Raw genomic sequence first — 18049 nt, forward strand, 5'->3', positions numbered from 1 at the left:
TTAGATATGGTGTTTGAATAATGACCAGACTAAATACAACTTAGATATGGTGTTTGAATAATGACCAGACTAAATACAACTTAGATCTGGTGTTGGAATAATGTCCAGACTAAATACAACTTAGATATGGTGTTGGAATAATGACCAGACTAAATACAACTTAGATATGGTGTTGGAATAATGTCCAGACTAAATACAACTTAGATCTGGTGTTGGAATAATGTCCAGACTAAATACAACTTAGATCTGGTGTTGGAATAATGACCTGACTAAATACAACTTAGACATGGTGTTGGAATAATGACCAGACTAAATACAACTTAGATATGGTGTTGGAATAATGTCCAGACTAAATACAACTTAGATATGGTGTTGGAATAATGACCAGACTAAATACAACTTAGATATGGTGTTGGAATAATGACCAGACTAAATACAACTTAGACATGGTGTTGGAATAATGTCCAGACTAAATACAACTTAGATCTGGTGTTGGAATAATGTCCAGACTAAATACAACTTAGATATGGTGTTGGAATAATGTCCAGACTAAATACAACTTAGATCTGGTGTTGGAATAATGACGTGACTAAATACAACTTAGACATGGTGTTGGAATAATGACCAGACTAAATACAACTTAGATATGGTGTTTGAATAATGTCCAGACTAAATACAACTTAGATATGGTGTTGGAATAATGACTAGACTTAATAAAACTTAGATCTGGTGTTGATATAATGACCAGACTTAATAAAACTTAGATCTGGTGTTGGAATAATGACCAGACTAAATACAACTTAGATATGGTGTTTGAATAATGTCCAGACTAAATACAACTTAGATATGGTGTTGGAATAATGTCCAGACTAAATACAACTTAGATCTGGTGTTGGAATAATGACCAGACTAAATACAACTTAGATATGGTGTTTGAATAATGTCCAGACTAAATACAACTTAGATATGGTGTTGGAATAATGTCCAGACTAAATACAACTTAGATATGGTGTTTGAATAATGTCCAGACTAAATACAACTTAGATATGGTGTTGGAATAATGTCCAGACTAAATACAACTTAGATCTGGTGTTGGAATAATGACCAGACTAAATACAACTTAGATATGGTGTTTGAATAATGTCCAGACTAAATACAACTTAGATATGGTGTTGGAATAATGTCCAGACTAAATACAACTTAGATCTGGTGTTGGAATAATGACCAGACTAAATACAACTTAGATATGGTGTTGGAATAATGACCAGACTAAATACAACTTAGATATGGTGTTTGAATAATGACCAGACTTAATAAAACTTAGATCTGGTGTTGGAATAATGTCCAGACTAAATACAACTTAGATATGGTGTTGGAATAATGACCAGACTAAATACAACTTAGATCTGGTGTTTGAATAATGACCAGACTAAATACAACTTAGATATGGTGTTGGAATAATGACCAGACTAAATACAACTTAGATATGGTGTTGGAATAATGACGAGACTAAATACAACTTAGATATGGTGTTGGAATAATGACCAGACTAAATACAACTTAGACATGGTGTTTGAATAATGACCAGACTAAATACAACTTAGATATGGTGTTGGAATAATGACCAGACTATATACAACTTAGATATGGTGTTGGAATAATGACCAGACTAAATACAACTTAGATATGGTGTTTGAATAATGACCAGACTAAATACAACTTAGATATGGTGTTGGAATAATGACCAGACTAAATACAACTTAGATATGGTGTTGGAATAATGACCAGACTAAATATAACATGAAACTTCATGCTCGGTGTTCTGTTTCAAAATAATTTACTGATGTGAAGTCTTGAGGTAATGTAGCTTTGCATTGAAAACACAGTAGGTACATCTGCTAAATCACTCATTAACTCACTCAAGCATTCAGAGTTGTAATTTGGAAGAGTTGTAATTTGTTGTGTTCATGCAACAAGTCATTCTAAGCAAATAACTTCCATTTGTTTACTCATAGGTTAGGAATGTTTTCCAATAATTTCTGATGATTATGAAAACCAGAATTTCTGCTGATCACACTGTATTTCACATAACTTCTGTTGCCATTGGGAGTAGGTTGCCTAGCAACACCATCACTAAGTGAGTGACAATTGAAAAAACAATAAGGTATACTCCAGCCAAATGAAAATCACACATTATTTAAAATCTGTGTTGGCGTATTAGCGTCTGACAAAGAGGTGTTTTTTTAACTTTGTCAAAGACGTCTCTGGAGATTTCATTATGCTAATAAAATGAAGTACATTTTCAGTTACACAAGAGTTCAATCAATTCTCTTGACTTGTTTTTCATTAAATCTAAATTTTGCAAAAGTACCTCCTAAAAATAAACTCAAATAGTCCTTTACGTAAAATTGTTTTATACAGTTTTGAACATATCACTCCTAATGAAGTTAAGAGAAGTTAAGAAAATTATGCAAGTTTTACAACTGAAGAGTCTATCATTCCATGAAAATATTTGAGAAAAATAATATTGTCCAAATAAACAAGCCAGGGCCCGATTCCTCAAAGCGATCGTCGCACCACTACAGTCATAGGTTTATGTTTAAGTATGGAAGTTACGATCATCTTAGCGCTACGATCGCTTTTTGGAACGGGGCCCAGGACTTAATCTTCTAATGTTGCCAGACCAAAAAGGGTTTAAAGCCATTGTTTGTCTAGAAGTGACATAAAAAGCTAGACTATGTGTCAATGATACAGAGATGACTGTTCCTGTTCTCATGTACATAACAGAATCAGTAGCAAAGTAGCAAAGAAAATAGAATAACACATGTTACTGACACAGACTGAAACACTCCCATCAAAGACTTGATGTCATATAGTCTCAAAGTGCAAATGTTGCCTTGGAGATTCAGGATGCCAAACACCTATTTCCTTCTGAGCATCTTAGCAGCTCCTGATGTCCTCTTGACATATTGATGAAGAAAAATCTGTTTTAAAAAGACCCCAAATAATTAACCCTGAACTTGTGAACATTATACTCCAAACTCCAATTTGCCATAGGTTCATAGAATACACATGTAGTTTATGTCTAGAATACAGCTGAAATGTTTGCCACATGATGAATAACCTAAAACATATGTTCTTCATACCGAAATGACCCAAGTACTTTTGTATGATATATGATTTTGGACAGGCAGGCAATCATGCTTAGAACTTTGTAGGTGCTCAGTTTCATCAGCCAGAATCTAAAAATGTAATGAAATGAGAAATTTTCTTTCAGCTAAAGCACTTGAGGACCCAATCAAGTTTTATGCTGCTCGCCTACACGAAGGTTTCAAGGGGCTTGGCACTAATGATACTCAACTTATTAGGATTCTTGTGTCAAGGTCGGAGGTAAGGGGAGATAATTACACTGGAGTTATTAAGCTGACCTGTAGCAGATAGCATGTTAACTACATTGATGAGATTAGCCTACATGTGGATAGTTCAAATTTCAAGTGACCTTTGTATACAGTTTTGTTAATTCAACTAATGTCTCTTGAATATAAGTTTGGAAGTTATGCTTTCAGTTTTTGAGTGCATCAGTGAGTTGAGTGTTTATTCTTATACAGTCAAACACTATTTTGACAACTTTTCGAGTGTCTTGGTCCATCTGTATTCCTTATTCAGTCGTCATATTGAACCTGAGATATCTGGAGGTATTTATGTTGGTCCTTTCAATGTCGACACATCAGCGTTTGATGGTGTATTCTTTTGTCTTACATGTTCTCTTTTCATAGATAAATGCAGAAAAATTGTGCTGTCTACACCATATTTTCTTTTTTTGCAAATAGCAATAATAAGACAAACAGGTGCAGCCTTCCTTATGTGTTACAGATCTCCAAAACATAAATTACACCATAGAGGATGGAACATGTATATTTTGGGCACATTATACCGTTCACAAGAGGATGTATCTAACACTTCATATAATTATGTAATTGTAATGTATAGTAGAAAGCTCAGTTTCTTTGCCAAATTAACTTGCTTTATGATGCTAAAGCATATGTAATTGAAATAACAAAACAAATTGTATTTGTACTTATATTGGATGTACAGTCGGAAGTGAACAATTTACATGGCTTTTAGCAGAGTTTTCTTATGGATGTTGATAGGGGTTTGTCACTTTTTTATATTTAACTGTTATGTATCACAGATTGACCTGGCTGACATTAAAGCCAAGTATGCTGAGCTGTATGGAAAGACTCTCAAGGAGAAAGTTGAAGCGGAATGTTCTGGTCACTACAAGCGGACATTGCTGACCATTCTCGGGGAGAAGTAAGACCGGCAGCCATCTTGAATGTCACATCCACCTTGTGTCAGACAGCACCTCACCTTCTGTCCATGTCTTCTTAACTGTGTATTGTCATGGCAACCAGAATATGAAGCTGTTTTGAATTAGCAGCCTTAATATTAGAATGTATATTTTATATAATACTTTGGTTCCATACAGGGCAAATTTCTTTAGCAAGGTTTATTGAGTTGTTTAATAGAGTTTTATATACCCACCTATTAAGTCTGTGAAAAACATTTTAGAAGTAATAATATTAGAATTTGAAAACAAATGTGTAAAGTAATGATGTATGAAACCAAAACATCATGATGATGATGATGATGATGATGATGATGATGATGATGATGGACAGTTGGAGGACATGGACATGTTTGATGTTGTAATGTTTGATGTACTACAGCAACAGCATGGCCTTCAATGCAATTTGTTGTCTTGCACAGATGTGTACCACACTATGTCTAACTGTGATATACCCGATAATGTTGTGAAATGTTGCCCATTTGAATGACACTGACTTAATGTTGCACATAAACAGATGACAGTGTATGACATGGAATATTGTGGTATTCAAGCAATGAATGCCTATGGTGTCATCACGATGTGCATTACGCATTATATTCACAATACTATACTCTAGTGTCATAACATATCATACCTAGACTGAATATATAGACTGTTTTATATTTCCATCAGATTATGTTGCTTCAATAATCAAATGTGAGTGACGTGATGTTGAATGTTAAAAATCACACAATTCCAAATATTTATTATCATAAAGAAGTTTTATTTTATTTTTTTGTTAGGTCTACATTATCATAATAGTGTATATATATTTATTTAAGCTGACTTTTCAGTCAGTATTTGTATGTAAGCTGCAAAGCTCTGCACAATGTCAATAAGGGCCTTTAAGTCTGAGATGCTGCAACTCATTTTATCAAAACCATTCTATGCTATAGTCAGAATGCAAATTCCAAAATATTATTACATCAGCGTGCTAAAATTCATAGATACAGTAAGTAAAAGTAAGTCGTTGAATGGCATTTAGAAGTCCTACACATAAGGAAGAGAATTTATGATGATAAGGAATACAAAATGTTTCAGAGTATACGTTTAATCTTTTATCTGTTCAATGAAGGAATCAGCATATACTCCTAATAACTGTGTTGCTTATAATAAAAAAGTTGACATCCATGGATTGTCTTTGTAAGTAAAACAGCAACCAATAAAATAGGTGTACTATTTTTTCATTGATGCCCAAACATAGTTTTAAAATTGGTTTGATCTTGAAACAGAAACAAGCCCAGTAATTTTTTTTATAAAAACGTGTTTGTATGATGTCTTATGTGCTTGTATTTTTTATTTGACATATTGATGGCTTTCGTCTGTGAATCTGGCCACAGTTGTGTATGAGTTGGAATGTTATTCTTGTATTTTTAAAACTTTATTTAAGCTTTAACCTATATCTAAATCTTTGTTCACATGTTTTGTCAGTTTTGTGTTCCTCCTTGTGTATGAAGTGCCAATGTTTTTCAGAAAATATATAAAAAATGGTAATATTTTGAATAAATTCTTTGCCAAATCAGTAAACAGTATAACTGTATTCAAATTTGCCAAACATAAAGCTTGGAGTGTTCAAGCTGCTGCTGTTGCATAAAAAGTAGAACTTGAAGTTTTCCTTGCTGATAAAAATCACTAAAACAATATGCCAAGAAACATAATAGTCAAAGTTAATTTGGTTATATTCCCGAACACTTCAGGTATGCTTGCCATAACATTCATGAATGTTCTTTGCACAAACCAATCTTCACTTTGAACGTTGAACATTGGCACTTCCAGAAATTCATTTTGTGATATCAATATTTTAGTGTTTTTTTCAATAAAATATTCAGTCTGTTTTCATTTGCTTCTGTTATATAGAATTCATTTATGTAAATGTTGAAATTGACATGAATTTGCTTTATGTTTACTGTTGAATATTCATAAGTACTATTTACCCCAACAATGTTTCTATTTGCAAACTGATATTTGAGAGTACTGTTAAAATTCACAATGGTTCTGGTAAGAAATGCAACTTTTCAAACTTTTGCCTAATTGTTGTATGTCTTTATGTGTGGCATGGTATCTCAGTGGGCTAGCACTATAAAACCAGCTTAAGTCTGGGCTAGCACAAGCAGCCGCACATACACATACACACGCATGCATGTCGGCATATGAGCGAAATATTCTCAAGCACGACGTAAAACCCAATTTCACCTCACCTCACCTCACCTCACCTCACCTTTATGTGTAATATACATGTACCACCTCTATATGGAATACTTATGTGTGCCACTTGTAAGTTCAACTCACCTTTCCGAGTAAACTGGATCTCTCAAGTTCAGAATATAGCTGTAAAAGGGTTGAGCCAGTGTTGTAGGGGAACTGAGATGCCCCTACGGTGCCCAGTGTGCTAATTCAAAATATCAAGATCCGAGAGAAATGTTCCTCCATAAGAGACACCACACTCTAGAATATTTAATGATTATACATAGAACATAAGTAACATAAATAACATAAGTTATGAGTGAATATAAGTAATGATCACGAACAAGTGTTCACAAGAGTTCAACATGTCTCGCCCTAGCGACAGCCAGTCACCATTGTCATGTACAGTTGGTTTGTGGACACTATGTTTTCCAGTTGTTGCGTTTCTGTGATCTGTTCGAAATGAAAAGGAGGGACTATTTGACTTCAGCGAGTGAGAGAATATTCAGCAGCTCTTCACTGTACTAGGGCAGGTCATGCTTATACTTTTCGCAAACACCTAGTATCATCCCTATTTGATATTACCATAGCTAACCTCTCATCGCGTGACAAATTAACTGAATAACTGCTAGCAATATTCGGGTGTTATACCTTGTCCGTGGTGCATTGTGTTTGCCTTTGTTCATAACTTGTTGTCTCAACCTGTGAATAATCAACATGCTTTATCCTTCCTTTCGTGAGTGTCCATAGCTCAGTATACATGTACATATGTTAGGTCACCTAAAAAAATCTTCTTGTTTCTCATTACTTTTTAAAAAAAATTTTAGGTCAGACGGGCGAATTTTATTTTTTATTTTTATTTATTTTATATCCAAAACCACTTGATTTCTATGGAAATATACAACTTTTCAAAATCTAAACTTAGAAGTGAGAAAAGAATTCATGCACATTTTGAGAGTCAAAGTTGCATTTTCTCTAGTGTAAAAAAATAAACAAAAATCTTTTTGTGTCGGGTGGTAATGAGAAACAAGACTATTTTTACATATGGCCTAAAGATGAGATTCAAATTTTGATTCCTCAGTGGTCCATTTGTTAAATCAAGTCTACAGGAAGATCCCTAAAATTTCGAAACTCAGCCCTCGCGGCACTGTTACGACCAACAATTGGGCATAGTCGCAGAACCGTGAGAAAACACATGGTTCCATTTGGGCTTCGTATTGTCTCGAACACCAGTTCTCTGTAAACCTACACCCAGTGATATGAAAGAAATGCCAACATCAACTTGACCGTATAAACACACATGCTTCCATTTCGTTATCTTTTGAAATCTGAACCAATTAGTGCCACGCGGATCACATCATGACGTACATTGCCTTCTAGAAAAAAAGACAAAGAAAAAATCCAATTTAACATCATCATTACTAAGAATGTTTTTCTATCTCAAAGTGTTTTTATAACAGCTACAATGCTGATTTTATCATATGTCATATCTTTAAACCTTTCCCAAGAAGTCAGAAACGAGATGTTAAGCTGAAATTAATACAACTGAACAATACATTGCCTATGCTTCTCGACCGCCTACGGGGTCTAGTAGACAGAGTATCTGACATTAGAGGCGGGCGGTTGCGTAGGCGATTCGATTCTCGACCGCGTCAAACCAAAGTTTTTCTTACCCTGCCGGCATTTAAGGAATAAAACATGGGCTCGGGGGCTCGTTATCAGTCTACTCAGTATGTGTGGGGCATCCATGTTAAACTGTCACATGGTGTGGGGACACCACAAATGGGGTTCACACTTTGTACCTATGTGGGCTAGCGCTATTGACCGACGTTACATTAGTATAGCTGCCTCTCCCCAACATATGCAATGTATACTGACATAATTACTACATTTATTTTATACACGCTATTTAAAAGGGCCAGGTTAGATTGCAAGACTGCAGCATTACTCAGTGTAGGTGTGTCGGAGGGGATGCATGTTGTGGCATTGGAGGATCCACTCCATCCCCAACCTCCAACAACCGGCATCTTTGTAAATATAGTGTTAATTAAATTTTTTTAACAACATCCCTTTATATAATCCTTCATCCGCCTCTGCCTATTCGTATACAATTACATGATACATAAATAACCAATGTGTTCACTCGTTGACATCAAAGTTGGCTTCAGTTGAATAAATGCTGATTGTCTTGCCATATGCTCTCTCCAGAACAATCCATGATATACGATCACAAGTGTGCAGTGGTTGATGGACACGGGTTGTAATAATTGTGTGGGCTCAGAACGCCAACTCTCGCCTTGTCTGAATATCTTCGTAATGAGATATTGGGTGGCCGCTCAGTTATCCAAGCCATCAAGCGTTTTATTTCAAACAGAACCCCTCTTTATAGGAGGATTTCTTTCAACTAGTTTATACTGGTTGAAAGTTGATTCCTGTGGAGGTTCGTTCAGGACTTTCGTTTGGGGGAGATTATCTTTCAATCTGTGCTGAAATCATTCAGATTTTGTCTCTGGAAGTAGAAGTCAAACACTGTTTTTTTTAACGTTTTTCAGAACATGAACCATTAGTGGTTATGAAACTTGAGACATTTTTTGGATCTTTTCAGGGGAGACTTATCTCCTCTCAAAGGTGGCCACTGTCATAATGTACACCCCAGTGGCCAAGGCGCTGTTAGGGGCTGAACTGAGCTGCGTGCCATTGTAGTGAATCTCAGAATCCTTTGATCGATGGTTTGAAGCCAAGAATCGCCCCGATTCACTCAAGGCTTATGAACAGCACAGCACCCCAGGGTTAAAAACTCAAAGCAGAAGACCATTACGGCTTATCTAATTAAACATAACAAACCCTTTTTCTCATGAGCATAATAAATACGTACCAAAGTACATTCTGCGATGCGGAGCATATGTTTATAACTTAGTGACACCAGAAGTTCGCGAAAAGGTGACCGGATCCTGCGGTTGTTGGCACCTGTAATAAACACATGCAAAAGCAAGTCAGTTCTCCACCTGTTGTGCAAATCAAAATATGGAAGTTTATCGGACATTTTTTCCGTCATTGAAGCGCCACACTTGAAGTGCCCTCCAGATATGTACCATAAAACTATTATTTTGTTATGAAATATATATTGTGTTAGGCAAAATTCAAGGCCCGAAGGAAGCAGAGAAAAACGAAACCCGAGCATGTTAAAATTGTGTTAAAATTACATGTTTCCAACCTCAATGTCGAACGTGGGTGCAATTTGCAGACAGGGATATGTTTTTATTTGACTTATATTGATCGTGGATTTTTTCCATGTCAATAACTAAGCTCATCCAACGCCACACACAGTGTCAGGTTGCAATTACGGAGACCCCAGAGAGGGGATGCCTTACCACGATGGCACACAGAACATGACTAAATATGATTATTTCTGGTGAGAATATAAGAAGACGGAACTTTAAATATGAATTCATTTAAGTATCGGATGGGGGCGGGAAAAACGATATATAGTAAACGCGATGTGAGTAATGCCTAAGAGACGTTGGTCTTACGACTTTGTTGACACGTAAGGCGACGTGAAGCATGGCGTGAGCGGATCGGGCCATCGTTCTGGCATCGCGATGTCTGTAATTAGAAGTTCTATACTGCGCCCTGACATGGCTAAATACAATTTATATCCCGACATGACGTCGGGGGAATATGCAAGGAGATCGAAAGCGGTCTTTTCACGATAAATTGAATTATTTTACGTTCTTCGTCAAGTTACAATTAGACATTGGCGATGTGTACGGTGTAAGCAGCACAAATTGCAGTGTTTTTACACATGGTGTGTGTTTCACGATATCCATATAATGCATTTTGATTTTAACGCTTTGGTTCGGATTAGGCTTGGATTGTGATCAACTGAATGGAGTCAGATATCACCTCTTTAAGCTGACTAGAGTTTATCTGACATTTTTTAATATATTCATAATCGCTATTATTTGTACATTAGGTAGGACATACAGTGAGGGTATCATTTGATATGTATGTCTATTGATAGTATACTGCCAAACAATATTACACTTGAGGCGGAATGAGCCGGGATACTGTAAGAATGAAAATTTCTGAAGATTCCTGGAAAATCGAACTGAATTCTAAAACTTCATACTACATTCCGAATGCATTCCAACTATTCGAACATACTGCATTCCGAATGCATTCCAACTATTCGAACATATTGCATTCCGAATGCATTCCAACTATTCGAACGTGTTCAAAACTTTGGAAAAATATCGAACGGCATTTGAGGTGCATTCGAACTGCATTCTCAGTAAACTTACTGCATTCTAATTGCATCCTAAGTATACTTACTGCATTATAACTGCATTCTAAGTATTCAAATTCAATTCAAATTCAAACTTTTATTCCGTATAAAGTCCATAGGCCCAAGTACAAAATAATAATGCAAGTGACAAAATGGTTTGATACACCTTTTAAGCACTTCTTAACCTTAAAGCTTCTTTTACAAATTTTGCTAAGTTAATTAGGATATTCACTTTGTCACAACTTAATAACATGTTAAATTTATAAATAGAGGGATCTAAGTATTCTGAACATATTTGAGGGAGAATTGAAAAGACAAGCCACTTCAAATCCCGTCAGAATGTCTCGAAAGCGCCTCGAATTGTATTTCGATTGCTACTGGACTTCAGGTGGAATATTCTTTAAATGTATAGGAATATTTCGATTGAAGTCGGAATACAGCTCGAATGTACCTGGAATACATTCAGAACTTCCCGAATGCTCTTCAAATGAGCCCTGGCGTGATCAGAACGGCGCCGCACGGCATAAAAACGTGGCCACCTGTCACTGGAACGTCATATAGCATTTGTTAGTTACATTCTTACAAATTGTTTATTTTGACATTCCCGAATGCGGTTCGAGTTTTGGAAATATTTTTTTTCTGGCTGATTCTCCTTGATTCCTGTTGATTCGAAATAAGTGTGAAGGAGCCTTTAATCTTTTGTAAAAGGCGGAGCCCTTGAGTAGCATAGTCTCTTACGGCAACGTAGTTTGCCGTGCTGGGTTACCTCCCTTAGCCGTACTAGGCCAGTCGTGATTTTGAATTCTTGTTACGTTCCGATTGAATTCCCCAGTGTATCGTTACCAAACTCGTGCTAGCAGGTGGGTTTCCTTTATTTTTAAAAGCATATCTGTAGACCAACTATATCATGTTTGAAACGTATTTGTTTGACGTAATCTACAGCGTCTTCTATTCTCCCTGACGTAACGTAATGTTCGTGGCGACGGCGGGAGCGGGTTGTCAGGCTCCATGACTTGGCTGTGGTACATCATCGTTCCCCGTTTGTGTTGTCAACACGGTATACTGCTTTAAACACGGAACCAACAAAATAAAATAAAACATCTGATGAAGTTTCGAAAAGAGCTAAGCAGCATTCGATGCATACATAAATCGTGTCCTGTTTAATTATGCCGTTCCTTGTCGTCAAGCGCACAATATATATATTACCTTGATGACTGCTGAAATGTATCTTATCCAGATCGGAGTGGCTGCGGTGGGTTATGTTCTCAATATTTACAAAATTCTCGATATTCCACTACATCAATGAGAGGACTCACTAATAAGATGATCGGTTTTGATTCCCATTTAGCTTGGTCACTTTAACCTTTCCTCCAACAATATAGCTGACATCCGGAAATATTTCTGAAATACTCTCACTCAGACTCATGCCAAAATAGGCTCTCACACAGTCTATGACTTAGACTCGCTGACCTGGTTGACTGCGTGTCATCGTATGCCGACGTGTGGGGTGCTGCTCATGCTATTAACCACTAGTTTGTTCGGTCCAGACTCGTTTGCTTACAGGCCGCCGTCAAGCAGCTGCCATTTAACGAATAATGCATTGAACACAAAACTTAAGCCAAAACATGTTGATCCAGTATATGTGATAATCATTTGACTCTGATATTCTAAATGCGGCATAAAACACCAAACAAAGTCAAACAATATTCCATAGAACAATGGTTGTCGTCCATCATATTGATGGAACTAACATTCCCCATCCCCTCCATGTAATCTGAGCCGACACCGTCACTCAATAATACAGGCATTGCAAATGAGACAACTGCACGCTTTTATTTATATCAATTGTTTTATTTGGGGCTCGTATGATTGACTCTACTGCGGCAGTGCTCAATGTTTTATTACAATGTGATATTGTTCGGCGTGGTCGCCACACGGAGAGTTAACCCCCTGGCATTATAACTGCCGACATTACGTGGGTGGTACAACACGTGATGTAGTCTCAGGAGATGGACGTGTATTGATGCGGTGTTCCGATAGCTGCAGAAAGGGGTTGTGACTTACGGATGGAAATACGTTACAATTTGAAATCCGACCATACTGACTTATTGGGAGGTCATTTAAGACTAAACCCAATGGATTGGGTGCTTTCGTGTCAAGAAGCCAAAACTCAATAGATCTTGGTAAAAATAGGTAGTCCGCGTACATATAGGCTGTATGTCTTTACGAAAGGCTAGATCTGATTTATTGAGGCTACTTTGTGAATAGAATAGAACAAATAATCTAGTGCTGCACAAAAAAATCTGTTGAATACGTTATTGTCGGGTGTTGAACCTGTCTCGTCTATATTATACCCATTGTCATACAGGTTTAACTGACAAAACATTTTTGTGTTGTGATATTAAGTTTGCATTCTGAATAATAACGATTTGTGTATTGAAGAAAGTTTCCACTTTTCAGTGTTTTATGTTGCCGGTAACCTAGAAACCGATTAATATACTTTTTCCGTCAGACGTGGAAGATCAGAAGTCCCATTATCAGATTCAAGTCAGGGAATCTTTCTGGCAACTGGCATTCATTTGATGATAGCATGACCTCTAACTTTGACCTTTAACTTCTTACAGTAACGACTCATCAAAAGATGACAAAGCAAAGGCTAAAAACGAGAAGAAGAAAGCTGGTGAAAAGTCTGAGAAGAAAAGCGTTTACTTAAACAATGGCCCCAGTACAAAGGAGAATGCTAAAAATACGAAGGGGAACAAAATCAAATCAAAGTCAGAGAAGTCCATAGATGAAAAAAAGAAGTCTGGCTCCAAGACACCGATGCTGGCAGAAAGAAGATCACCCGATGGACAGAGCGATGAAATAAATGATAAGAAAACTAAAGAAAAAGATGAAGCGAAGGAAGACAATGCATGGGAAACAATGGAGGTGTGTATCATATGACAATATCATTGCGTAGTATATTCCTCTTATGATATTTTTGACCGCCTCCGTGGTGTAGTGGTTAGAGCGTTCGCCCGGAGAGCGGAAGGTCACGGGTTCGATCCCCGGCTGCGTCATACCAAAAGACGTTAAAATATAGTACTTGTTGGTCCCTGCCTGGCGCTTGGCATTAATGGGTACATGAAGGGCTGGTCTGCTCGGAGTCAGTATAATGTGTCTGAGTGGGGTATTCATGCTTCACTGCGGCATAGTATCTCAGTGAGCTAGCACTATAAAACCAGCTTCAGTCTGGGCTAGTACAAGCAGCCGCACATACACATATACAGACATGCACGTCGTCATATGAGCGAAATATTCTCAAGCACGACGTTAAACCCAATTTCACCTCACCTCACCTCACCTATGATATTTTTTGTATAAGCACAAATGTGTGTATCAAACCATTAAGGGTATGTCATCCATGTTCTAGCTGATTTCAGTATACGAAACGCCATTATCTGTAATGGTATACTGAAAAAGTAACATGTAAAAGTGTATTCCATGTATACTCAGACAGCGTCGTTTCAAAGTTGAAGGGGCCTACGTTAATACTGCGAGTTATCTGAGGTTCGTCACTACCGAAAAATAAACAAAGAAAGGAAGAATACGAAGTGACCAGGTTTTTACTTTGACACACGTTGGTCACATCAAAGTTGGACATAACGATGTTTGACTGTGTACATCTGACTGCAGCACATGCACCAGTTAAAAGACAGTGATTGATGAGAAATAATCCACCAGCCTAGTTAACTGAGGACCGAGTATAACCTGGAATCACGTATGGACTGTTCAGGAAAAAATGGTCAACTTTTTACAAAATATCCAAGAAAGGTGATGTTTGGATTTTTTTTGAGGTATTTATAAAACCAATAGGTTCACACCCCGTTGAGTTGTGCAGCCTTTACCTCAAAGAACTAAAGTTATACCAGGATCTCAAAATGGACCTCACAGTCTTGATATATGAGCAGGGGCGTAGCTACAATTATAGAAAAAGCCCGGGCTTACTCATGATTGTTGCTAAAAAAGTAAGGCAAGCCCACAATACTATCTAAATATAATGCCTTGCAACCTATCGGACTTACACGAAAAAATTGGTTGCTACGCGCCTGATGAGTAATCGCTAACTACACAGTTGTTTACCCATGTAATCCGCTCAGCGACGTCTGTGCCACAACTCATTGCCCACACTCATACCCCGTCTAGGTGACACATTTACGTTGAGATAGATTTATTTTCAGGAGAAATCCTCTGTCTCAAATACAAAAATGGTCAATTTCACACGCTGCTTAATCAATTAAAATGGATGTTTGTGCTGATATCCACTGGATGTGTAGACTTGTAAGATATATGATTTTATATCATGCATATTGTCAGTGCTCAGTTAAGCGGTCCATTGTGGGTGATACATATTTGTATTGTTGTGTGATAAATACTGTCCCCAAAACATGGTACTCATCTGTAATATTCTTCTCAAAGCGTAACTTAAAAAACATTTATCTGTAAATAAGAGATGTGGTGAGGCAAAATAGGCATCAAGATTATTGCACTTTTGTAGAGACAGTAAACAAGAAATCGAATCCATAGCTGTATATGTCCCTTCTACTGGACCTGATTAAACACAACAACAACGGAAACAAGTACAGGCTGACAGTAATATAACAGGGTAGTTTTAAGAGTGGGCTATCACCATGCGCTTAAATACATTTAACACACCGCTGTTGTAATTGCTTCTCCGCAAATAGAAAACAACCAACAAATTATTCTTCATTACGTCCAATCTCGAGTCATTATAATTCAGTCACTCCAAGATCAAAGCCACGTGGACCTTCCATCATTACCAGCGTCCTTTGTATTCTATAAATTTCCTTCAACATGTCTCACTTTAATCTCTTCACGTAATTACTAAAACCTCTGAAAAAAGGCTAAATAGCGCCATTTCAGTACCAGGGCACAATTTGAGTCAAGATCCTGTCTCGCAGATCAAATATGTCCAATATTTGTCCGGAGTGTAGGCAAAGCATTAAAATCCATTTAAGTCATCCTCCCTGTTCCTGTCGTGAGTTGCGAACAAACAGTTTGGGGCAAAACTCCACGTCCCTGTTCGATAAGACCATAATCCTTCCCACTGTGAGCTCTTGCGCTAACTGTGTGGGCAGAGACTCCCATCAGTCGTGCTGCTTTGGTATTTGCGCTCATTGGATCGGGCTGGTATTGGAATTGCTTTGTGCCGCACAGGCGACACCATATCATACAAATAAACGTGTAATTTGAACTACGTCTCAAGGGATAAAACCCATCTAAAGTTCAAGATAGTCGACAAAAGCATTAAAATGCAATCTCTGAGCGTAATACTCGCGGAGAAAGCAAATTTCATGACACAAATATATTTTCTGCTGTACAAACATATGATTTGCAAGCGGGTTCAACTGTTTCTACGCTTTGCAAATACGCTTAGCCTGAAGATGATCTGTTTGTAAGTTAGTTAGGTGCTTGTAAATATGCAGGATATCTCTTCATGCAGTACTCGACCTTGCTGAGCTTCGGTCGCTCCAGAAATATGATTTAGAAAAATATGATTTATTCTTCTAGAGCTAATAGACATTTTTAGATCCGGCAGGAATCATGGATCTCGTTTGGGGAATTTGATCCGAATGTTGAGTCCCTTAATGACTTAATTCACTGTTATGCATTACGGCGGCCATGACAAGGCGGAGATCCGTTCCGCAAATACTTGGTGTCATATCATCAATTAACAATGTGTATGCATTGAAATTTGAGGCTTCATTTGTTTGAGGGGAATTGAGTCCCGATGGGTCAAATCAGCGACTGATGACGTGATGTTCAGTTCTTCTGGGGCCGTGGTGTAGTGGATAGGGACGTCGTGTAGTGGAGAGAGCGTATGTCATGAGCACGGAAGGTCGGTGGTTCGATCCCTGGCACCGTTATTAAAGAAACATAAAGTTGGTAATTGAAACCTTACCTGGCTCTCGAAGTTGGGAGGATATGACAAATTTGTTCGATCCCTGGCACCGTTATTAAAGAAACGTAAAGTTGGTAATTGAAACCTTGCCTGGCTCTCGAAGTTGGGAGGATATGACAAAGTAGTTCGATCCCTGGCACCGTTATTAAAGAAACATAAAGTTGGTACTTGAAACCTTACCTAGCTCTCGAAGTTGGGAGGATATGACAAAGTAGTTCGATCCCTGGCACCGTTATTAAAGAAACATAAAGTTGGTACTTGAAACCTTGCCTGGCTCTCGAAGTTGGGAGGATATGACAAAGTAGTTCGATCCCTGGCACCGTTATTAAAGAAACATAAAGTTGGTACTTGAAACCTTACCTGGCTCTCGAAGTTGGGAGGATATGACAAAGTAGTTCGATCCCTGGCACCGTTATTAAAGAAACATAAAGTTGGTACTTGAAACCTTGCCTGGCTGTCGAAGTTGGGAGGATATGACAAAGTAGTTCGATCCCTGGCACCGTTATTAAAGAAACATAAAGTTGGTACTTGAAACCTTGCCTGGCTCTCGAAGTTGGGAGGATATGACAAAGTAGTTCGATCCCTGGCACCGTTATTAAAGAAACATAAAGTTGGTACTTGAAACCTTGCCTGGCTCTCGAAGTTGGGAGGATATGACAAAGTAGTTCGATCCCTGGCACCGTTATTAAAGAAACATAAAGTTGGTACTTGAAACCTTGCCTGGCTCTCGAAGTTGGGAGGATATGACAAAGTAGTTCGATCCCGGTAGCAGTATTCCAAAACACATAAACTTTGTACTTGTAACCTTCCCTGGCACTCGAAGTTGAGAGGATATAACAAAGTTGGTTCAGTGTAAGTACACTGGAAGGTATCCATGTTGTCATGCGACCTGGGTTTACAATGTGCTAGCACTATAAACATCCGCACAAGGCAGGACTAGTACAGGCAGCCACGCACCCACACTAAAGACAGATTTCGCTATGTTTATGCAGTAATCTTAAACGTAAGTTAAACCCCATTTCACCTCACCTCACCACTTTCCTTGCTTAAAAAGGTTTATTTTTTTCATTTTAATCAATTTTGATCACAAAAGTCCCAATCGAGCCGTTCACGAAAACCACAGCCACATGGTAAGGATTCTTGCCCGACAACCTTAAAAGGTTATATTCATTTGACTGAGTTATGTTCGAAAGATTTGGTTTTGTCAGCCCCCCGTGTATTCACA

General features: G+C 37.7%; 1 protein-coding gene across 1 annotated transcript in view; it reads left to right on the top strand.

Annotated features, from left to right (window-relative positions):
* The window catches only part of LOC124287401 (titin homolog), a 124149-nt gene that overhangs the window by 75275 nt on the left and 30825 nt on the right, over positions 1–18049 (top strand). The window contains exons 25-27 of the mRNA XM_046723935.1: positions 3278–3390; positions 4193–4314; positions 13484–13790. Of these exons, the coding sequence (XP_046579891.1) occupies positions 3278–3390; positions 4193–4314; positions 13484–13790 (542 nt within the window). The remainder of the gene's footprint in view (positions 1–3277; positions 3391–4192; positions 4315–13483; positions 13791–18049) is intronic.

This window comes from Haliotis rubra, unplaced genomic scaffold (genome assembly GCF_003918875.1).
Source record: "Haliotis rubra isolate DU_JTF1 unplaced genomic scaffold, ASM391887v1 Scf40, whole genome shotgun sequence".
Lineage (NCBI taxonomy): Eukaryota > Metazoa > Mollusca > Gastropoda > Lepetellida > Haliotidae > Haliotis > Haliotis rubra.